The sequence below is a fragment of the Rhipicephalus microplus genome, chromosome X (assembly GCF_043290135.1).
Source record: "Rhipicephalus microplus isolate Deutch F79 chromosome X, USDA_Rmic, whole genome shotgun sequence".
NCBI classification, from domain to species: domain Eukaryota; kingdom Metazoa; phylum Arthropoda; class Arachnida; order Ixodida; family Ixodidae; genus Rhipicephalus; species Rhipicephalus microplus.
Genome location: NC_134710.1, coordinates 205525327 through 205550686, shown reverse-complemented (window position 1 = coordinate 205550686; position 25360 = coordinate 205525327). Strand labels below are relative to the sequence as shown.

At 45.8% G+C, this 25360-nt stretch overlaps 1 protein-coding gene across 3 annotated transcripts in view; it reads right to left on the bottom strand.

Annotated features, from left to right (window-relative positions):
• The window catches only part of LOC119187621 (ornithine decarboxylase), a 109607-nt gene that overhangs the window by 24870 nt on the left and 59377 nt on the right, over positions 1–25360 (bottom strand). For all 3 annotated transcript variants that reach the window (XM_075878498.1, XM_037435710.2, XM_075878497.1), the window contains 3 exons: positions 12258–12334; positions 4616–4782; positions 2283–2417 (listed from right to left, as the gene is read on the bottom strand). In XM_075878498.1, the coding sequence (XP_075734613.1) occupies positions 2283–2417; positions 4616–4782; positions 12258–12334 (379 nt within the window). The remainder of the gene's footprint in view (positions 1–2282; positions 2418–4615; positions 4783–12257; positions 12335–25360) is intronic.

Below are 25360 nucleotides of genomic sequence, written 5' to 3'. Positions count from 1 at the left end.
TCTTACAGAAAACTGAAGGAATCAGGGCTAAAGGCAGGAGCATGCGCATGACTGAGGTCCTGATTCTTGCACAATTAGTGCTCAGCAAGCGATATATCAAAAAACACAAAAGAGCAGATTACGTATAGACTAAGCACATGATCGAATAACAAACATAATCAACATGAGTAAAATAGTGAAATAAACTACATAAGTGACGAAAGTAGCATAAGGAACAATGTAACATATTATTCAACCTGCAGCCGCTGGCCCTGACAGCAACGAGATACAAGAACGATATAGTGTGACACCTTTAACGCTATTTGAAGATTTGTCTTCGACACAGTCTCAAAAAAGGCAGTTCTTTTAATAAACCGACGAAGTTTGGTTTCGGGATTCCGAGTGACATGCGCGCAAAATGAAACACACCTAACGAAATCTACAATACCAATTTTTGGACCAGTGTCGATATTTTGACCCGAAATAGACTTCTCATAACTAATACATCACCCATCTTATTTACATCAGAGTTATTTTGATATGTCAGGGTTATCAACTTGTTGTACATTGCGACGATTGTCATTCGAAGGGACGCTCATTGCTTCCTTGTGGACAAGTGCCGATGTGCATTTTTTTTTCATTTTTTAACCATTACAACTGGAAACGTGCAGTACAACAGTGCTTGCAAAATTATTGCGCAAAGAAATTTCCTGTAGGCCTTTGTGTGCGCAATAATGAAAGAAAGAAAGCACTCGTGAATACGCAGAAAAAGACATAGAACACCTTATTTTACGTTGTATAACTTATGCTGCTGCTCGAAAGAAAATTTTATAAAAACTGAATAGGTCATATTCACAGCCACTATCACAAGCAAACATTTCGGACCCATGGTTAACAGAAACTTTTCAAGACATCAATGCACGTGCACCAGAACAGTCTTTAGAAGGATCAGGAATATCAGAAATAACATTGCTAGAATTGTTAATTATTGCCAGGTATTTTTGGTCCCATGTTTTGCGTTGTTTCTCGTGTTGTGTGACGATATCCTATAAAGAACTGCAAGCTGAACTTATCTGTAAAGCGCAAATGTTTCTTGTGGGTGAATATTGTCGGTAATGTGTCCACATAGTTTATGATGTGTGGACGTTGCGTTTTTTGTATGGATATATTCGAGCGAAAATTAAGCCCCGCCGCAGTGGTCTAGTGGCTAAGGTACGCGGCTGCTGACCCGCAGGTGCGGGATTGAATCCCGGCTGCGGCAGCTGCATTTTCAGTGGAGGCGAAAATGCTGTAGGCTTGTGTGATCAGATTTGGATCCACGTTCGTGAGCCCCCGATAGTCGAAATATCCGGAGCTCTCCCCTACGGCGTCTCTCAAAATCATATGGTGGTTTTGGGACTTTAAACTCCACATAATTATATATTGAGCGGTAATTTAACTTTACTTTCTTGTTACTGATAACTGATGGCACAAATTTTTAATAAACATAATAGTAGCATCCGGAGCCATATTTAGGCGCCATCCCCTCTTTAAACTAATTTAATAAAAAAATCAATGAAACAACAAAGAGCTATTACCAGGAATTGATCGCGGATCCACATTATATTCAGACTGTGAATGTAGGCGATGAATATTTGTTCACTTTGCTTTCCTTAGCTCAAGAAAGAATAGACAACCTGGGCAAACTATTTCCGTGCACGTGTCGTCTTTGCGACGCGCATTATCATCCGCTGTCTCGCATGAAATTTGCGAAACTTGATACGAGAGTTTTGGAGAACAAACCTAAATAAACCTGGCCCTGTTTTACAGTATATATAACAGCTATTCATTGCATTGAAAACGTAAATAATCATGTACTCGATGTATAGGCAGTTGGGGTGTATTCTTTCATAAACCAACTAAACGACCAGCTCAAATTACATGCGATATTTATCTGCTAGCAATGAGCATTACTTTAAAGGGAAAACATATTTTGAATTCTCTGCCGAAGTGACCAACACCCAACGGCTTAATAAACACGGTACTGCCTTCACGAAATTGATTGTGTCTAGCAACAAAATTGCTATAAGAAGCGATGAAAAAGAATTTTCTACAACACGAACGCCTAAATTACAAATGGCTCAGTGTTTGCGGTCGCTTATTGCGTGCCAACAGTACACAAAAATGGCAAAATTGAGTTGCGTCACCAAATGCGAACGCCGTGTCGGAAAGTAATCTGTCACGAAGAAAAACATTATTTCTATATCCTAGCTTGTACAAAGCTCATGATTTTTTTTAAATGTAAGGCGCATTAGAAAGCTTACGACACTCCAACGATGTTCAGATTGTGGCATCGAGCTTTCCTGAGCACTTTGCCAGCGTCGGCGAGGCTGCAGCCGAACTTATTGTTCATAGTGATGCCGCAGCCCACGCTGTTACCTTGAATGCGGAGGAGTAACCTGTAAATGGAGCAAACGTAGATGATTTTAGTACACGACCCTTGCGTTGTAAACGCGGCAGAAATTGAATTCAGTATTTCGACACACCCAGCTCCGCTACCCTTACTCATATTTGCATTTACTCCACGTCGAAATATGCATGATTGCATGTTTTAGATTATGGGGTTTTAGCGGATCCACGTCGTTCGTCATGCTCACTGAGCACGGCTTTAGCCGTGAAGTTTCACCTCGCTCAGCGGGTCGTCTTATGAGTGCAGAGATTGTGACGTGTACAACTATCTGCAGTTTCCTTCGCGTGGCGCACATTTGCTGTTTTATTTTACAGTTTTGCATGGTAGAGCATATGCAGTAGCAGGCCTTTTCGTACACGTATGTTTTTTTTTTTACAGCGCTGGGACACGGGGAACTTTCTTGCGAAAGTACAAGCATGAACCATTATTGCTTCCGCTCGTCTGATGTGTCCCGGTGGCTTGCAGCAATACTTTTTTTTTGTTTTGCGATTGAAATGGGTTTTGAACAAGCACGAAAGCACTTTCGTGAAAGCTCTATAATAAAGTATTGTGTTCTTTCTTTACAAAAAAAGACCCGAATCAGAGCATATAAGGCTGAAAACTTTACACCAGGTGCAAAATTTAGGTAATAGGAGGACCAAATAAATGAAAATTTCATTCGCGTAAATAAATCCTGTGTTATTTTTGCTTTTTTTTTTAACTAGTGCTACTGCGACTGCATGCAGATCAATAAATTGGCTAACTGTAACTTTGACTGGGCGGGCCCGACAGGGAAGGGGGAATGAGCTGCATGTCGTAACCATATCTGTTCTAAATGTTCGTAGTTATATTCGAAAGACTTGGACCGCATTCTTTTACTATTCGGTTTCCGAAGAGTTCTCTTTGCCAACACACTATTGAGACACGCTGTCGAGACAACCCCGCCATGACCCCATAGAAACAGCATCATCTAATTTCTGTTGGCGAATCGAGCTCTTCGATAATCGAATCGTTGCAGAATACGGCCCCTCAACCAGTAGTGCACGCACTGTACAGTTATTGCAGTTTAGGAAAACGCGGAACAAATGCGCTTCGTGTGAAACGGAGCGACGCGCTGACAAAGGACAAGCAGGCATGTATCTAAGGGAACGTATATGAGTGATGAATGTTGCAAACGTTGAATCGCGAGTAGCAGTCATCATCACTTAAGATCATAGGACTCATTCAGACTCAGATTCACGTCTCTATCTGAGTCTTGGTGAGCCTGAGTAAGTCGACTCATGAGTCCGATAACAGAAATGTAACATTGTGGACCAAATTTTCATTGCTTTTTTACACTAATATATCTCATAATCAATGATTCGCTAGGCACCTTTTGATCTCGTACATTTAAATACGACCCATGTATCAGTGATTGCATTCAGTAGGGGCATTTTTATAGAAATAGATGACCCATGAGATATCTCTATCGAGAATTCTCGCGAGAAAGCCTACTGGCGAAGGTTGACGCACCCCACCCTCTGGTGACTGACGCCTCTCATCAATAAATATTGAGCTGGCATATGATGGCTAGTCCGTTTAAGTAAATAAGAGAATACGATAATATGCACGCGACATGATGCAAGTCTGCTAATAATGCAGAAGTTCGTTAGTTATAACCATAGGTTGGCACAGAAGTGTTGAGCTCACCCAGACTCGCTCATAAAATATATCTTGTCTCTCGGCCTCGCTAAGACTCACACTGACCCAAAATGTTTCTAAAGTGGACTCACTTAGACTCACACTCACTAAATTTTTGTTTCAGCCAGGCTCACTCGGACTCACGAGAACGTTACTCACTCAGACACAGGTTCATGGTTCTGAGTCTGAGTTAGTCGACTCACGAGTGAGTTTGCCGACCTATGCTGAAGAATGCAAGAATACTTCGCTGACTGAGCATGTAGGAGTATGAATGCTGTTTGTGGACAGCTTGGAGCTTTGAAAAATCACATGCTGTGGAAAAAAATAAAGAAAGGTGGAGAGCTCGTTTTAATTCTGATGCTAAATATGAGTCATGTGCTATATCTACGTGCGGTACGAAGAAACACTGTAAACGTTTCACAATAGTGCTAAACCTCCTTGCATAGGGCCAGTGGTCACCTAAAGTTATTATATACAGGCTTCCATAGAATGCGTTCAGCTGTACTATGAGTACACTCATATGTATACCTGACATTCTTGTCCCTGATTTTGTCCAGTTCGTCGGCGCAGTCGAACGTCATTAGAGTGACATTGTGCCGCTTGGCGTAGTCCAGGTGCTCCACACTCTTGATGGGATTGGCCAGTATTATACGCTCCGGAGACACGCCGAGCTGCATGACCATCTCCATCTCAGCCTGCACGCGTGCCATTAACGATGTCACTGTTTTCAGCTCATGTACAAAATCAATAGGGTCTTATTGTATTGCTATTGTTGTAGTCACTGCATTAAATATTTTCAAGCGTATGGCATGTCATAAATTGACCGTTTGGGCAAAAATACCCATTCACAGAATTGCATTGTTTTGGTTGGTATGGAGTGAGGGTTCCCTAAGGCGAATGTCCCAATAAACTAATTCTAGCGACAAATGTGGAAGCACGGACATTGATGGCATCAGACCCCAATTGCTTTAGGAATAAACAGGCAGTGGTTTGAGTAGATTGCTACTTCACTTTGGAAAAACTAACACTGTATGACTGAACGCCGCAAAACAGGAAGGTATACTCATACCTTCATACTGAACGATGTATAACTTAGGGATGTTTTTATTGTGTGCTTTTACTGTGTGTTTTCCCGATGTCCTTTCTGCGAAAATCCCGACAAGGGATTGGCAGTATTTTTTAAATAAATAAATAAATAAAATACCATTCCCTTTCAAAATGTAAATTTTCCGAACGAACGTTTCAGCTGACAATAATGTTAACATCTGAGGTCTTACATCCCAAAAACATGTGAACGACATGATTACGAGGGACGCCGTAGTAGAGGGCTTCGGAAATTGCGATCATCCCATGGGCCCTCCCATTTTGCCTCTGCCGAAATGTGACTGCCATGGCCAGCACTGAAACTGCGACCTTCGTATCAGCAGCCGAGCGCCCTTTTAGGGGCGAAGCTCCTTAGGGCGTGGGCTGTGCGTCCCCTGTAGCCTGTATGTAGCCACCTCTAGTTTAGTTCTTGCAGGGTTCACTAGATGGCGGTACCGTCCCCTGTATGTAGCCATCTCTAGTTTAGTTCTTTCAGTGTTCACTAGATGGTGGTACCGTCTCCTGTATGTAGCCACCTCTCGTTTAGTTCTTGTAGTGTTTACTAGATGGTGGTACTTGTAGCTGATGATGAAAAGATGCAAGATGTTATAAACTAGAAAGCGGTACTTGTAGTTGATGAAAGACGCGAGATCTTATAAAATAGGAATGATGTCACATATGGCGCGTGTCATTGGTTGAAGGCAATCGTTCGATTTATTGCGGCGACGTACGCTAGGGGGAGCGATGTAATAAAATCGAGTGGGCAAAATGTACAGAGGATTCATGGTTTACCAGGTTTACCTCCGGAGCTTCGCCCACTCATCATCATTCACTTCGTGGATATGGCGGAATTTTTGTCAAAACACCTTGGTGGATAAGATTTTGGATGAATACTTCGAAATTAAAAATATTGATCGTCACGTACCGCGCTTACTATATGCGACAACATACAGCATAAGAAAACTACACTCATGTAGGTCGCGATAGTTGAGAGGAAAAGTAGTTTGGAACCAATTATCAGCGAACGCCCATAAGAGGCAGTGACTAAATCCCTAACCGCACGCACGCAATTTAATCGCGACAGCGGCAAACGACAGCGACTAGCGACAAGATTTGCTGTCGCGCAGGCCCATCCGACGCCGCCGCTTGTCCCGTCACCCGTTTCTGAAAAAGTAGAAAAGATCGCTTGTCGCCCGACAGCCAGCGTGGCGATTTCCGGCAACATGGCTGCACCCTTGGTCCTCGCATCGGTTGAAATTTGTTCTCGATGCTTGTTATGCATGCGTACTAAGAGGAATGCAAGGTATCGACTACCTTTTTTTTTTACATTCTCATCTCACGCAGACAGTGATTGAGCGGCCGTATTTTGTTGTATATCTCGTTATCGAAGGTTTATTTTGATGCCTCGAGGGTAGTTTGGGACAATTCGATCGCTTGCTGCAATGCAAATAGTCATGCGAAGTACATCGTATCAGTCATAGCGTATACATTTTTGGGCAGCCTGTTGTGGCTAAACCAAATATTGCGAAATAAGGAGATCATGCAGTGGTTTTGTGGCTTCCTTGTGGCACACAAGAGAGTAACAAACTTAGTATGTTGTCACCAACCAACTCTTAAACTTCTATTTGGAATGTATGGGTATGCACGCGGTAGTTTTCATTCCAACCATGACACTTCGTCGCCGACATGCGGTTGCAGCCGTCGTGACGCGACGGAGCAAGTTTGTCAGTGTCGCTAGGAAATCGCGTGCATGCATGCGGTTAGAGGTTTAAGTGCGTCTGCAAAAAAGAGCAAATAGATGTGGCCGACTAGCTTTATCTTGAAAGCGTATCAAAGCAGAATAAGTTGAACGAAGGAGGCAGAAACAGCTAGAAAGAAAAACGTTTTTAGAAAAGTAATCTCATTTATTTATTTATTGAATAAATTGTTTACTTAACAATGCTACTAATTCAGGGAAGTTGTTGCAGACTAACAATGTTTAGTTATATCTATAAAAGTGATCAAATGTTATGCTTCCCATTTGAAGTTATGAAATGATGTCCTGCACTGCTTGCGAGACGACATAGGCGCACTTTTCTCTGAGGTTTTACACATTTGTAACCTTCCACTAAAGGTGATTGAAAGGCACTGAGTGGGCGGTGACTTGAGGGCGAAGGGCGAACAAGAGGGTGAGAGTAATTTCAAGCCGATATGGTGCCGATAATTTATTTCAGCAGCTATAGTACTTTCGACCCGAGCTAAGCCAGCAAAGCCAATCGCGGCGAAAATGCTGTCTCAGCAAGTTAGAGGCAACAAAAAAACAAGTCTTACCACTCGCTGCAAAAACAAACAAAAAAGACATCGGCCCGCAATCACAAGAAGGCTCATTACGCGAGATCGATTAAAATGTGAGGTTTAACGTTCCAAAACCACCATATGAATATGAGAGACGCCGTAGTGGAGGGCTCCAGAAATTTCGACCACCTCGGGTTCTTTAGCGTGCGTCCAAATCTGAGAACATGGGCCTACAGCGTTTTCACATTAATCTAAAATGCAGCCAACGCCACCGGGCTCGATCCCGCGATGTGCGGGGCAGCAGCCGAGCACTTTAGCGACCAGACCACCGCGGCGGGGCACTGTTTATGAGAGAGCTTTTCTGAAAAGTATACATATATATGCAAAGAAGGCATGATGAAACTCTTTCACGAAACGGTCTGCACGTTTTCAGCTGATGGACCAGCTTTTGTCGGAGTAAAGATGTCTTTGTGAAAGTTTCGTCGCCCGTTTCTTGCATACAGTGCGTCGGGTCTAGCGTGAATGACGTTCCAAAAATCTTGTACACACACACACACACACACACACACACACACACACACACACACACACACACGTATATATATATATATATATATATATATATATATATATATATATATATATATATATATATATATATATATATATATATATATATATATATATATATATATATATGGTGGGGTGATATTCAATGGATCCGGTGGAAAATGCAGTATAAAAAGAGGTCGACAAACGTGCGAAAAAACACTAGTTTTACTAACGTTTCGGCAGGTGGGCCTGCCTTCGTCGGAGTGAAATTTAACATTCACTCCGACGAAGGCAGGCCCACCTGCCGAAACGTTAGTAAAACTAGTGTTTTTTCGCACGTTTGTCGACCTCTTTTTATACTATATATATATATATATATATATATATATATATATATATATATATATATATATATATATATATATATATATAAAGCTGACTAATAATACCTCGTATACAACGTAGCTACGTGACGCCACACAGGCTCATAATAAGGGTGCCATACTCCCCGCCATGGCTACTGATGTCACTGACTGACACTCCCACGTTTAAAAACTCACATATATACCCAATAAAGTGACTGGGAGGGGGGTAGCCGATGTGGTAGCTCAGTGGTGGAGCATCGAACGCGTTATTCGATGGTCACTAGTTCGGTTACCGCCCACGGCAAGTTATCGTTTCACCCACTTTTCTTTCTTCACAATCATATTTAAAAAATTAGGTCTAATACCTTTTACTATACTCTCCTCTTGGCATTATGGTCTGTTGGGTCTAATTAATATTGTGTCAGAACACGCAAGAACCAGCCCTTAAGTATATGCTTCTTTCCCATATATATATATCGGTAAAATGGAGTACTTAAGATGAGAAAATACGCCCTACCAATGGCGAACATGGTTTTTACTGATGAAAAAGCGTCCCCATGCATTAAGCACCACTTTTATGAGGAGGCCGCGTTTGAAGGCTGAGATTGTGCGGCTGTTGTTGGAAGTGACAGCTGTTATAACCTTCAATTTGACTGCTTTATCATCGTGTACGCCTGAAATGTGGACAGAAAGAGGTAAGAGAACGTGTGTTACAAGTCTGATTACATTATAGCGACATATATAACATCGGTACACACTCCAAGTGGCTGAGCATGCTTATCTGGGAACTTCGCGAGTGAGAAAGTTATAGGGTCATGCAAATGATATACGCGCAAGGTCAGATGTAGGAATGAAAGATAGAGTGAGAAGTTGCTCTTGTTAATTTGCACTTATTCGTGTTGCAGTTCATGCTGCATAGCACAATTGCCTACGTGGGCGGCAATGTTGATGGTAGCGTTTTCAATTCAAGGAATGCCATAATGACCTGAAGACCGTAACCATAGTCGGTCGGTTGTTCCATATGGGTCCTCACGGAAGAGACTTATGCATCTTTTTGTAACATTGAGGTGATTTGCATTCAAGTAAAAGTTTTTTTTTGCTGCTATTATATGAGGCTGGGTGAGGCTCTTTGTACAGACTTTCGTAGTGCCACCGTCAGAAAAAAAAAAAGAAGACGATGACAAGAAAAGATGAGCGTGAGTTGAACCCGGAGTTGGTGAGGTACCTGTCCTATACACCAAAACACAACGATTTCAGTGGATGCCGTCATGTTCAGGCAGCACGTCGCGCCATCTGTCGCAAGCATGATGAAACAACACTCTGAACTGCCATGAGGGCAGACGCTCCGCCATTCAAACGCGAAACATCCCAATTTGCCAACTCGAGTGCGACTGCATGCATGCTGCGCACTTTCCTTCTTGGAAGTTTTCGCTGTTTTCTTGTGAAACGTCGAGACCTTCCTCGGCAGTCCGGAACGTTTACAGAACATGTAGGGCAGTCTGCGAGAGCAAGTTGATTGATTGATATGTGGGGTTTAACGTTCTAAAACCACCGTATGTATATGAGAGACGCCGTAATGGAGGACTCCGGAATTTTCGACCACCTGAGGTTCTTTAACGTGCACCCAAATCTGAGCACACGGGCCTACAGCATTTTCGCCTCCATCGTGAATGCAGCCGCCGCAGCCGGGATTCAATCACGCGACCTGCGGGACAGCAGCCGAGTACCTTAGCCACTAGACCACCGCGTCGGGGCTGCGAGAGCAACTTAATAAGGTACGTATTATCGGGATCGAAAGAAACGTGAACAGCGGAAAGCGTGGCTTTCGACACAGTAGAACTGCGACATGCTTTAACTGTTGCTATATACCAATTCCACCGGATTTACGTCACGAAAATGTGGTGGCGCTGTCTTGGTAGGCAAAAAACGCTCTGCCTACCGCAGTTTCTGTTGGGTTTTCAATGGCGCAAGTGGTGTTTGTTCTCAGCCAAGCAGCGAGAAAAAAAAACGGTATGCCGACGAACTGCGTTGCGGTTGGATGTGAGTCGCGTCTCACAACTTAGTTTTGCTTGTTGGCGCACATCGCAGCCCTCAGCGCTTATGGCTTTCACAACGCTTATGGCTTCTCAGAATGTCGTTTTGTTGGTGAACATCGCAGCCTCAGCGGTTATGGTGCAAGTTATGTGCGGACGTCGCTATTATTGTACCCGTAATGTCGGCATCGGTCTACCTATGTTTACAAACATGGAATGGGTCTATAGCTAAAACTTGTGCATTCATCCAGCGTCACCGTAGCGCTAGAATCTCACTCTGGCTTGCGCTCACGCCCCGCATGTGTTTATGATTTGCCAGTCATGCTCGGCCCTAACAACACACACGTGGTGCCAAAGTGCCAGCCAGAACACGATTTCATTGTGCTGCGGTGACACCGGCTGTCAGCACAGATTCGCCTATATACGACAGTCAAAGCATGTCGCCGTTCGACTGAGTCAAAAGCCATGTTTTGCGCTTCGCATCGCGATAGTACGCTGTTACATTTGCACTCAACGCGTGCAGTGGGTGAATGCACACGCGAGTCTTACCCCGTATTCTAGAACGTCCCTTCACTCAACGCTTCACCTTCACTTGAGAAAGCCGATGGGAGCGCTGTCTCTAGGCGCGGCAATTCACTGCATATCAGCGATTATCTGCTGCGATTCTTGAGTAGCACAGCGCCATTTTGAGCCGAGCTGTGGCGCAGTGCTCAACTCTGTCAAGTGAAGGGTGAAAGTCGAGTCGAGGAGCGTTTGTGGATACGGGGGTTAATATCTCTTAGTATTGACGCGTGGCCCGAGAAAGAGTACGGCAATTATTTGGTGCCGAATATGGTGGGAATATTGCACGCAAATAGCTACTGTAAAATGAAACAGTTGACGTCGCGCTTGATTAAACACAGTGTCGTACACTTTTACAGGGCTCGTAGTCTTCCTTGTTGATGGTCAATATACACTGGCGGGAATTCGAAGTTTGTCGTTGCGGAAGAAAATCTGCGCAATTTCTGCGTCGTGAAGTAATTTTCACAGACAGCCCTCAGTAAGATTTCCTTTCTGTGCTCATTTCTGATGGAGGCGGAAATGTTGTACACCCGTGTGCCCAGGTTTGGGTGCACGTTAAAGAATCCCAGGTAGTCGAAATTTCCGGAGCCCTCCACTACGGCATCTCTCATAATCATATGTTGGTTTTGGGACGTTACACACCAGAATCAATCAATCAATCCTTCCTGTGCTGATTGTTTCCGCATCTAAAGATTGCGCAGTGTTGTCAAGATGACTTCTTGTTAGTGGGAGCGGCGTTAATAGGTAATTTCTCCTATTTTGAAGTAACAGAGATGCCGCTTTTTACATTAACTTCGTGCAACAGATCCACGCCATGGCAGTTGAGAACAAAATGGCCGTCTGGGTGTGGAAGTACGTGCCGGGAGCCTGGGTGCGAGATAGGCGTGCTCTTGTTCATACCCGCGGTGGATGTGAAACAAGAATCAACCATCACCCGCAACAAAAATAGTAGTAGTAGTGATAGTAGTAGTAGTAGTAGTAGTAGTAGTAGTAGTAGTAGTAGTAGTAGTAGTAGTAGTAGTAGTAGTAGTAAGTTATAAGGATATATGCTATAAATAAGCAATTCAAGCGAACAGACATGGAGAAGTCACAACGCTTCACAGGCTACATAGAAAGAAAAACTTGGGGACGTTACGACTGAATTTTCTAATTATGCATCTACCGAGTGTTTTCTTTTTGTCTGTTCTCAATTTTAGGCTTTGTTTATTTTCAGAATCTTGAGGCAAGTACGTCATGACCATGCAATGGTATGGGTCTCATCACTGTATTAAAGAACGAGTTGTGCGAAAATGCAGAACTTACCTTGTTGGAGCAGTCGAAGTTCACTCCGAGAGAGTGTAACATCCGCATCACTACCAGGTCTGTGCAGCACTTGACGGCTGAAATTAGGAACAGTACATGCCAGCTACGACTTCTTCGGTTAATGCCCTTAGCCTTCTTTGAGAGCGCGACACAGTTTGTCAGCATATAAGACCGCGGCAGGAATGGCTTGAAAAGGAACCTTATGGTAAAGTTAATTAACGCATAGTTTTAACGCTATAGCGTTAAAATTACACCCCGACTTTGTATACAAAGTCGGGGTGTCCAAGTCGAAGGAACAAAAGAAAAAGCCAGAAATTTTGGGGAAAACTATACGAGAAGAAGCCAACTTCAGCCAAGGCTGCTAAAAGAAGCCGTAAGTATATAACCACGCATGCGTGAAAAAAAATGCAGCGTTTTTATTTAAATTACTAAATGCATAGGTTTTTCGTCGAAAAGGTAAAAAAGTACAGTATAAACTTAGTCATCGTTTAGGCATAGTATGAAGCATGAGACAAACTTTCTTGCGCTTGCAAAAATGACGCTATCTTCCAGCGTCTTGCGCGACATTTCATTAAAAGAACATGAGTACCAGCCTTGTGCCAAAAATAAAATTGACCACAGCATGAGCAGGCTTGATATCACAGGTGCTGGTATTGAAGCATAAAATGCAGCACTCACTTTCACAACCATTTTTTTATGAATAAGAAGCGCGAGAAGTTAATATTCCTTAGTCATGGGTTCTGTTCCTTAAAAATTACACAAGTATTTCATCTAGTTTATCGAATAGCCAATTTCGAATGCCACTGAGTGCACAGTGTCCTGAATGCGGAGCGCTTTTGAGTGTCCTCTTCGTTTGAAATTACAATTTTAAGAGAAATAGGTGATGTGAAAATGAGTCCCCGTATAATGGCTTTCTCTGGCAGCATTCACGAAATCAAATGCACGATCTTTTGTATAGCTGCAGTGCCAAATTTAATTTTAGGAGCTCGAAGCATGCCTTGGCCGCCATGTTATGACTATGCATAGTCGCATGTGCGAACTTGCGACGTCACCAAATTTTGATAATATGGTTACAGCTATTCAGTTCAAATCGAAGGAACACGAAAGTAGCCAAAAAGTAGCTAAAGCGCTTTATATGCGAAGCATTTCTTTCCGTGCTGGAAGCGCTTTTGGCGTCTATCTGCGTATATATCTATCTATCTAGCCGCTTATGTCTGGATGATCTCGTGATCACCCCCTTGACTTGGCGTGAACCAAAATTAGTATGAGATGGTAATATCGTTTGATGAATATCAAGAGCCGGTAAAAACGTGAATATTGTCACAATACCGCCGCGTACGTCGTCAAACACTTGCCGCCGGACAGTGGCACTATATCCACGGGTGCGTATGTGCCACTGGTACGCAGGTGTGTGGTACACGGGATGAAGAGCATCTACCAAAGAACGACGAGAACACGCAGGGTCAATTTTAAAGCGAGCGTTATGAAAAACCTAACATCGGTAGCGTATGGAAATAATAAATGTCAGGATCTATGAATGAATCGCACCCAAGGGTTCTGCATGGTAATCAAGAATTCTACCACTGAGCCACGTCACGTTTTGGAGATACTCCTCAAATAGACCTTAATGTTCGCGGAACGTAATTTGTGGTTGCAGTACTGGCAATCCATTTTTATAAACATTACTTATGTACTCGTATGATACATCCGTCCCGTCGAGTTAACGTCCGTTGTAGTTAGGTGCCATGTGCTGAAGTTGATTCATGCAGCAGTGTCCAGGGCTATCTTCACGAGCACCAGCGCGTCATATCAGCTTATCGCTTCTGGTGTTGCTAATACTCATGTTCTTGTTGGTATCGTTGCGCAAGTGCAAACATATGGTTATATAAACATCTGCAACTCTTGATTGATTGATATGTGCGGTTTAACGCCCCAAAATCACTTTATGATGATGAAAGACGCTGTAGTTGAGCGCTCCGGAAATTTCGACCACCTAGGGTTCTTTAACGTGCACCCAAATCTGAGCACATGGGCCTACAGCATCTCCGTCTCAATCACAAATGAAGCCGCCGCAGCCGGGTTTCGATCCCGTAACCTGCGGGTCAGCAGTCGAGTACTTTAGCCACTAGACCACCACGGCGGGGCCATCTGCAACTCTTCAACATACGTTTGTGCGTGCAACATTTATACGCGTCATTTTTCGACGTGCCGCTCAATAAAAAATCACTGCATATCCACGGAATGAATGATGATGAGTGGGGCGAAGCGTCTTTCAATTCGTTCTAGCTTCCGTCCATGCGTCCATCCATCCGTACGTGCGTCCGTTCGTGCACCCGTCCGTCCATGCGTCAGTCAATTCGTACGTGCGCCCGTTCATGCGTCCGTCTGAGTGTCCGTCTGTGGGTGTGTCCATCCGTCCATCTGTCCGTCCATGTGTCTTTCTGCCTGTCCGTCTGCTTGTCTGTCTGTCCGTCTATGCGTCCATCCGTCTGCCCATCTAGTGAACACTTCAAGTACCGCCATCTCGCTTCTTTTTATCTTATATTCATCTTATACGAGTACCGCCATCCCGCGAACAATGCAGGGACTAACGAGAGTATGTACCACATTTCTGCTGTGAGCGCTTTGTTAAAACCAAGGGCGGAATAACGACGCCGTGTTACGTTTTTCGTTACATGTGGACATGCAGATATGTGCCCGAGGGTGGGTATGTGCCACTGGTATGCGGGTACGTGCCAGAGGTTACGCACTACGACAAGGGGGGACGTACAAGCCCCGCCATAAGAAGCTTCGCCACTAGAATGACAACATGGTCGTGCACGCTCCCTCCACATGCTTCGCAAAACGTCGATTCGCAAGGTACGTGGGGTGTGCCGAATTTTTTTATAACGAAAGCTGTTAGGAGATCAAAACTCTGGTCACGCGCGGTGCCGTAGTTGTCCGCTGCCGCCACCGCCGGTGTCCGTAACCACTATTGCGAAATAAAAAAAGAACGTAGTACAAAGGTCACAGTGGAGCTCCAACCCGGGTACGCTGCGTGCCAGCGCAGCACTCTACCACAGAGCCTTGCCAGTGTTTTTTTTTCATGGTATTTATTAAAGTACTTGGGTAATAAAGACAAAATCAAGCGAACAAAAGTACAATCAAATCGCGAAAGTAAGCGTTCAGGCGTTACTCATAAACACTAAATGGCTAACACAGCGCGAGTTCCTCACATGGAGAGTTCTTCACATCGTGTTATAAAAACAAAAAAGGGGTGAGATCAAACAGTTCTCTAAGACGGAGTACCAGTCTGGTCTAAAGTCTAGCTCGTCGTAAATGTTTTTTAGGTGGATAGCCATTTCAATGAAGTGTGCGCTTGAAGAGGTGGTGGGCTCTGTATTGCGGTCTTGCATTCGTGTCTTCCACAAGCTGTGCAAACCCATGAGGAAAAACATATCATATGGTACTTCATCAAGCGTTGCTGGTAGAAGATAACGTATTGTGTGAGAATTAATGACGAAACGTTTTTTCAGTGCTCGCTGAAGGACATCCCAAAATAGTATGGCATCTTTGCAGCTAACAAAGCAATGTTCAATCGTTTCCGGCACATCACATAGACGGCAGTTAACAGACGGAATGAAAATACCTTTTCTTTCTAACCATGTGTTTACCGCCAATGTTTCAGAGTGGAGTTTATAGAAGAATGTTTTTGAATTCGGTGGAATGTACATTTTGTGCACTCGCTTCAACACATCGTGACCTGGAAGATTGGAGTACAGTGAACGGTACAATGGAGGTGGGAAAAGTGTACTCAGTAGGTCCTCATACAGCACCTTGCGCGATACTGTGTACAGGTATTCTACAGAAAAGCGAGCTTTAAGGAACTGAACTGCGAGGTAGACCTCCTGCATGAATCCCCACAAGCATGGGCGTTCGGAGAAGTTGGATGAAACAATTAAATCTGGTAAGGAATCAACAAGTGTAACCTGCAAGAAGGAACGGATTACAGGATGGGACTTGTCTCGAAAAAAGAAGAATCGGGACACTATTTTCCATAGATAAAGGTGTTTTAGTCCTAACCCACCCTTACTAACTGGCTTGAATATATTATCACGACGCATGGGCTCAAAAGTCGAAGACCATATGAAAGTAGCAAAAATCCGATGAAAGCGTTGTATATAGAATCTTGTGCAATGAATAAGTTGCAATACATAGTAAAGCTTTGCCGCTAAGAAAGTATTGCAAGCTTCAGCTCTCTCAAATATCGAAAGTCGATAGGGAACAATTGTCTGGGCCTGTCGTTCAAGCTTAGGGGCGCGTTCCTTCCAGTAATGCGCACTGAATCTATATGCATGCAATGGTACACCGAGGTATGTTGGAGAAGTTCTCGTCCAATTAATCCCTGCAAAGTGGTTCGGTGTGCTACCCCACAAGCCAAACCACAGTCCTAAACTTTTAGAGGCATTTAAACGAGCTCCTGATACTACGCCAAACTTTTCAATAGTATATACCACATTTTCGACACTTGGTTTATCTGTGCAAAAGAATGCGACATCGTCTGCATAAGCCAATACTTTAACCTCACTGCCTAATATTCTAAAGCCACGAATGCAACTCGACTGTATTATGCTTAAGCACAGTGGTTCTAGATAAAGTGCAAATAAAAGAGGTGACATCGGGCATCCCTGTTTTACAGAAGAGCGAATAGAAACTGGCTTGGAGAGTTGACCATTAACTATCAGACGAGTTGAGCATTCAGTATAGCATAATTTGACGCCTTTAAGAATAACTTTGCCAACATTAGCTTGTTCGAGAAGAGAAAAAAAGGAAGAAATGACGAACACGATCAAAAGCTTTTGCAAGGTCTACCTGTAGCATTGCAAGATGTTTTTGAGAACCATGACAGTATTGAAGCACTGTTCGAGCGATATGTATATTGCCACGTTCCATTTCCCAAGTTTTTGTTATCGTCCGAAAACACCGCATGATTCTCAGCGCAAACCGCGCCTGCAGTTTTCTAGAAGGTTCCGGACTGTAGTAGATCATTTCGATAAGATCACGCCCACTGTGCGAACGGTACAGATTGTTCTGGAAGCTATGCCACCGCCAGCGATAACGCTAGAACATTCGACGGCAAGAGTATAAATGCCGATGCGCTTCGCCGCTTGTCAGTAGTTGATCGAAGGCCGACGCTCCGTTCGCCGCTATCAGTCCGAGACTGCTATCTGTGCGAGACTGCTGCTGTAATTGGACTTTCAGTTTACCGGGCACAGGTTCGCCCAAATAAACAGTTAAATCCTAACACGAAGTCTCCTGTCTTCGGCCACGTCACGACCCCGTGACATCTGGTGGAGGTGCTGCTTCGTTCATGTACCGGACGCCCCATCAAGCCGTGAACCCAGCCCACGTCGCGGAGAAGACACCGACACCAACCAGGAGCAGCGAACAAGCCGCCGACAGCAAGGGCTACCACCGGAGTACGGGCTTCTACCAGACAAGGCACGGAAGACGAAGGCCATGACCGCGACTGCAGCGACAATGACAACCGCAGTGTCCCAGCCCACGATGGTCATGCATCAACCCAGGGAACCACCAATTTTCCATGGGTCATCGTTCGAAGACCCGGAGTCCTGGCTGGAGATATACGACCGTGTGGCCGCCCTCAACCACTGGGACCATGACGAAAAGCTGCGTCGTGTGTTCTATTTGGAAGACACCGCAAGGACTTGGCTTGAAAATCGGGAGTCCACGCTCCGAACGTGGGATGTTTTCTGCGGCGCATTCCTTCAAACGTTCGCGAGCGTCGCTCGCAAAGAGAGGGCCGCTGCTTTATTAGAGACTCGGGTTCAGCTACCAAATGAAAATGTCGCCATTTTCACAGAAGAAATGACCCGACTATTCCGTCACGCTGATCCAGACATGCCTGAGGAGAAAAAAGTTTGTTTCCTCATGCGAGGGGTCAAACAGGAGCTCTTCGCGGGACTGATGAGAAACCCACCGGTAACCGTCCAAGAATTTGTAGCAGAAGCGACCACTATCGAAAAGACCCTGGACATGCGCACCAGACAGTATAATCGTCGCCTGACTGCAAACTGCGCTGCTGCTCAAGCCAGTAACTCCGGAGACCTGCGTGAAACGATCCGAGCGATCGTGCGGGAAGAGCTGCGCAAGCTGTTGCCTTCGGCCCAGCCTCAAGTGGATTCAATTGCCGACATTGTGCGAGAAGAAGTTCGGCAATCGCTTCAAATTCCCCACGCACCGCTGCCCGAGCCGGAAGCTATGAGCTACGCCGCTGCACTGCGCTACAACGCTCCTCCCCGTCCACGCCAAAACGCCGCCCCATCGCACTTCCGTCGACAGACGACACCGCCGCCACCACCCCCACCGACGTCATACCGTTCGCCAGCGGCCCAGCGCAGTGCACCGAGGAAGACTGACGTCTGGCGCACCCCTGACCATCGCCCGCTCTGCTACCACTGCGGCGAGGCCGGACACACATACCGCCGTTGCCAGTACCGACAGATGGGACTGCGTGGCTTCGCCGTCAATGCACCGCGTCCACAGCCAGGAGAACGACCACGTGACATCGCCGACTACCTGACAGGAACTCGGTGGACACCACGAAGCCCTTCGCGTTCGCCGTCGCCCAGCCGCCGCACGTCACCGCACCACCGCCAGTACTCTGGCCCAACGCGGGGCCGGTCTCCTAGCCCGTATCCGGGAAACTAAGGGCAGCAACCGGTGGAGGTGCGGTTGCTGTGCGACGAACTACCGAAGATCCTCCGACGACGACGACGCCGCGACGGAGCTTTCCGAACACAACGCCAGCCAGGCAAAGCCCTGACGGCGAAAGCTCATTTACCGAAGGTGGCCTGACGACGCAGCATGGAAGCAGCGGAACAAGCTGACGCAGCCGTGACCCGACGCCACGCCCTAACTGTAATGCGAGACGGCGAACTAGCGACCTCGACGTTCTTATCGACGGCCACAGTGTGACTGCTCTCGTCGATACTGGAGCCGACTATTCTGTCATCAGTGGGTCGTTCGCCGCGAAGTTAAAGAAAGTTAGGACAGCTTGGAAAGGCCCTGAAATCCGCACAGCCGGAGGTCATCTCGTAACGCCTGCAGGAATCTGCACAGCGAGAGTCACCATTAACGGCCGTATTTATCCTACAGACTTCGTAGTCCTACAGCGTTGCTCGAGAGATGCCATCCTTGGCATGGACTTCTTATGCCTCCATGGTGCTGTCATCAACCTAAAAACAAAGTCGATAACGTTATCCACAGAAGCACTACCGCCGCGCACGCCGTCAGGACACCATGCCTTGAATGTGCTGGAAGAACAAATCACCATTCCGCCTCGCTCAAGCGTCATTATTTCAGTCGGCGCTCCTAAATCACCTGACTTGGAAGGCGTCGTTGAAGGCAGTCAGCATCTGTTGGTCACCCGAAATATTTGCGTCGCAAGAGGAATTGCAGAGCTGCGGGGAGGCAAAGCAACGGTTTTGCTCACGAATTTCAGCAATGAGTACAAACATGTCAACAAAGGAACAACGGTCGCATACATCGAAGAAATTGTCGAGGCCACCAGTGCTTTCGCCCTCGCCGATTCTGCGGAACGTGCTCAGAGGAACCAAGCCCCTCCCATAGCTTTCGACGTCAATCCCAGACTTCCGAACGATAAGCAAGAACAGCTCAATGCCCTGCTCCTGCAATACGAAGATTGCTTTTCGTCGTCATCGAAAATTCGGCAGACCCCAATCACGAAACATCGCATCATAACCGAAGAAAATGCCAGACCACTCCGTCAGAGTCCGTACAGGGTTTCGACGCGAGAACGTGAGGCCATGAAGAGACAAGTTGATGAAATGCTGCGGGATGACATTATCCAGCCGTCCAAGAGTCCATGGGCATCCCCCGTGGTGTTAGTGAAGAAAAAGGATGGGACCCTACGTTTCTGCATCGATTATCGCCGCCTGAACAAAATCACAAGAAAGGACGTGTATTCCCTCCCAAGAATAGACGACACACTTGATCGGCTCCATAACGCCAAGTACTTTTCGTCAATGGACCTTAAGACTGGCTATTGGCAAATCGAAGTCGACGAAAGAGACCGAGAGAAGACGGCGTTCATAACACCGGACGGCCTCTTCGAGTTTAAGGTGATGCCCTTCGGCCTTTGCTCAGCGCCTGCAACGTTTCAACGCGTTGTGGATACAGTACTGGCAGCATTGAAGTGGCAGACTTGCCTTGTGTACTTGGACGACGTCGTCGTGTTTTCCTCGAGTTTCGACGAGCATCTTCGACGCCTTGAAGCTGTACTTCAAGCCATCAAGACTTCCGGACTTACACTGAAGCCAGAAAAGTGCAGATTTGCGTATGAGGAGCTCTTGTTTCTGGGGCACGTTATCAGCAAGTCTGGAGTTCGTCCCGATCCACGGAAAACAGCCGCCATCGCCGACTTCCCGCAGCCCACTGACAAGAAAGCCGTGCGCCGATTTCTGGGCCTGTGTGCCTATTATAGGCGGTTCATGAAAAACTTCGCCCGCATCGCCGATCCTCTCACTAACCTTACCAAGGCCGACGTGGAGTTTAAGTGGGAAACGCCGCAGGAACACGCTTTCCAGGAGCTTAAACATCGCCTCCAGACGCCTCCGTTACTTGCCCATTTCGACGAATTCGCCGAGACAGAAATACATACTGACGCAAGCAGCGTAGGTCTTGGCGCCGTTCTTGTGCAGAGGGCTGACGGACTTGAAAGGGTTATTAGTTACGCCAGCCGATCGCTATCCAAAGCAGAAGCAAATTATTCCACAACAGAAAAGGAGTGCCTCGCCATCATCTGGGCTACGTCGAAATTTCGCCCCTACCTCTACGGCAGGCCCTTCAAAGTTGTGAGCGACCACCACGCATTATGTTGGCTAGCCACTTTGAAGGACCCCTCAGGTCGCCTCGCACGATGGAGCCTGAGACTTCAAGAATATGACATTACTGTCATTTACAAGTCCGGCAAAAAACACTCCCACGCCGACTGTCTCTCACGTGCGCCTGTCGACCAACCGCTACCCGACGACCCGGATGACGACTACTTCTTAGGAACGATAACTACCGACGACTTCGCTGAACGACAGAGGGCCGACCCGGAACTTAAGGCCCTAATAGAGTACCTCGAAGGCAGGACCGCCGAAGTCCCGAAGATATTCAAGCGCGCACTTGCGTCGTTCTTTCTACGAAACGGTCTTCTACAAAAGAAAAACTTTTCACCGCTTCGAGCTAAGTACCTTCTTGTGGTGCCTTCAGCTCTGCGACCAGAACTCCTGCAGGCCCTTCACGACGATCCGACGGCAGGGCACCTCGGTGTTTCTCGCACGCTCGCGAGGATACAAGAAAGGTACTACTGGCCACGTCTTACCACCGACGTCACTCGTTATGTGAGAACATGCCGGGACTGTCAGCGACGCAAGACACCGCCGACAAGGCCAGCGGGACTTCTGCAGCCAATTGATCCACCTTGCCGACCTTTCCAGCAGATTGGTATGGACCTACTGGGGCCGTTCCCGACGTCGGCTTTCGGAAACAAGTGGATCGTGGTAGCTACCGACTACCTCACCCGCTACTCCGAGACAAAAGCCCTGCCAAAAGGCAGTGCATCCGAAGTAGCCAAATTCTTCGTCGAAAATATCGTCCTACGTCATGGCGCCCCAGAGGTCCTTATCACCGACAGAGGAACGGCATTTACTGCTGACCTAACTCAAGCGATCTTGGCATACAGCCAGACAAACCACCGCCGGACGACAGCGTACCACCCACAGACCAACGGCCTCATCAAGCGGCTAAACAAGACGATCGCCGACATGCTGGCAATGTACGTCGATGTCGAACACAAGACGTGGGACGCCATTCTTCCGTACGTGACCTTCGCATACAACATGGTGGTGCAGGAGACGACGCAGATATCTCCATACAAATTGGTCTACGGAAGGAGCCTGGCAACGACGCTCGATGCCATGTTGCCCAACGTCACCGAGGAAAAAAACGTCGCTGTGAGTGAGTACCTTCAACGCGCCGAAGAAGCCCGACAACTTGCGCGTCTCCGTATCAAAAATCAACAGACGACCGACAGCCACCGTTACAACCTTCGACGACGCTTCGTGGAATACCAGCCCGGTGAACGTGTTTGGGTGTGGACGCCGATACGCCGACGTGGACTAAGTGAAAAGCTTCTGCGACGGTACTTCGGACCGTACAAGGTGGTTCGACGGCTCGGCCCACTTGATTACGAGGTTGTCCCCGACGGCATCACGAACTCTCAACGACGCCGATCGCGACCTGAAGTCGTGCATGTCGCGCGCCTCAAGCCGTTTCATGCGCGTTAACAAACTGAACTAGTGTTTTTTTATTATTGTTGTATCGTAATTTATTCATTGTACTTTCTTGCATTATTATTGTACTTTCATCTTTAGTTAAAGCATCGGGACGATGCCTTTTTCAGAGGGGGGCAATGCCACGTTCCATTTCCCAAGTTTTTGTTATCGTCCGAAAACACCGCATGATTCTCAGCGCAAAGCGCGCCTGCAGTTTTCTAGAAGGTTCCGGACTGTAGTAGATCATTTCGATAAGATCACGCCCACTGTGCGAACGGTACAGATTGTTCTGGAAGCTACGCCACCGCCAGCGATAACGCTAGAACATTCGACGGCAAGAGTATAAATGCCGATGCGCTTCGCCGCTTGTCAGTAGTTGATCGAAGGCCGACGCTCCGTTCGCCGCTATCAGTCCGAGACTGCTATCTGTGCGAGACTGCTGCTGTAATTGGACTTTCAGTTTACCGGGCACAGGTTTGCCCAAATAAACAGTTAAATCCTAACACGAAGTCTCCTGTCTTCGGCCACGTCACGACCCCGTGACAATATTGGTTTGTATGGATCGACCTCTGATCCCACATGTCTGATGAGACCCAATGAGGATCGACATAGCGAATTGCAACCTATTTGCTAATACTTTTGCGAAAATTTTGTAGTCTACGTTTGACAGCGATATTGGTCTGTAGCCCTCGACGAAGCGAAGTTTTTTCTTGTCAGTTGTTTTCGGTATTAACAGAGTGTGACTTTTGCAAAAAGATTGTGGGAGTGTATCCATGTCATAACTCATCTGAAAAATATTCAGCAATATAGGAGCAAGTGTTTTCTTGAAAGCTTTGTAAAATTCGCCTGAGATGCCATCAGGGCCTGGTGTTTTCAATAAAGGCAAGTTGTCGATTGCTTGCTCGATTTCCTGTATAGTAATGGGCCTATTAATGACTGCACAATCATTGTCCTTCAAGGGGTTCACAAGAGAAACAAAACTAGCCTTCAGGTGAGCGTCAAGATCATCAGGGGGAGAGCTGAATAAGCTTTTATAGTACGTTTCGAACGCCAAAGTAATGTCTCTGTTATCTTTTATGAGCACATCGTTAAAGTACAAGTCTTGAATAACTTTAGAAATCGCATGGCGTTGCTCATCAAGTAAAGCCATGCCAGTGTTCGGGAATTCTTCGCAAACTTGCCTTAGGCAGGCTTGATGTCGGGAAAGGAATCGCGTTAAAATGAGTAATAACTCGTTTTGTAACAGCAGAAGACCAACAAGGCGTCACGCAATGCGAATAGCGTAACGAGTGGGTCGTCCAATGCTCCCACTTATTACAAAAGCTTGCTTTTGATCACCCATAAACTATGGTGCATACCCACTTCAGGCATAATTCATTATCGTCGTCAGCTGCTGCATGAACCATCGGCACGAAATTTCTTGAAAGTGTTTAGTGAATACAACACTTCTCAAAAAAATGGCGGAAATAGCTTAACGAAGGGTGGTCTACTACCCAGAAATTATTATTATTATTAATAATAATAATATTATTATTATTACTATTATTAATATTATCGAAGTGGGTACTCAGCAAGTGTGCTTGCAGCAGTTAGCAAATGAGTGTTTCGAAAAGGCTCTGAAAGGTCGCTTTTCTAGCTTTCGCAGTGACTGCACTGCGCCTTTCGCGCAGGCTGAAGTATTTTTTGTTTTTGATTCTGCCACCAACTACCTAAAAAATGTAGCATATTGGTCGAAAGTAGCCAAACTTGAGAACACTGCTACGGTGAGTCGTTTGACTGATTTTCATTGCTATATTAAGGATGCATGTTCGACGATGTCGTTGAGGGACAAATGGTCACGTCGAAAATGGGTCATAGCATCTTGATAAACGCAGAGAACCATTCAAAGAACGTGTAGATTATCAATTCTCTAAGCTTGCACAAGCGGCCAGTGAGAGGTGTGTGTTGAGGGGATGTTAGGTGAGGCAGGTACATTTTCCGGATAGGGACGAGATAGCTACGCTTCTGAAGAAAGGGGAAAAAACTGGCGCTGTATGGGACTTAAGGAGATGTACAGACGAATCTATGTGAGTCAGCGTATTGTTAAGCGTTGTATTGTTAAGCTGGGTGAAAGATGCACAACTACTAATTTTTGAACCATCGAAATATCTAGTTGCTTCTTGAAGGATGGTTCGTTCATTGTAGTAATTTTCATGCAGGAGGCTTCGCCTAAATCCACAAGTTTTAGTAACATTATGTGATTTTCAAAGATACAGTAGAAGTCCATCGAAATTTTCATTTAAAAATTAACTATAGTGTGGGAGGCAGCGTCTTAAAAGGTAGCGTTGCATAGTAAAAAAGTCGAATTATAAAGGAAAGTTTATTGTAATCAAGAGTACAGTCAAGGGAATCAAATGAGTTATGGTAGGACTTCAAACCGTACTTTTCTTCCTCTTTTATTTGATGCACCACAACGTAGTTTTTTCTTCTTACGCCTAGCATCACCAAGAACAAGATCATACTTAGCACGTCTGATTACCTTCTCGGCGTGCCTGTTTACAACAAGGAGTATGAAATTTAATGTAAAGCGTCAGCTCGAGTACCAGACACAAAGAAATGAGCATTTTAAACTAGGCCTGAAGGAATGATGAGTTGGATCTTGCATTCAGTACACACGCGAACTCGTGGCATGATTATGGCCACCCTTGAACTCAGCTTCTATAAGTGCTTGAAATGCCGATTTTTCATTTCTTTGAGGAACCACTGGTGAAAACGTAC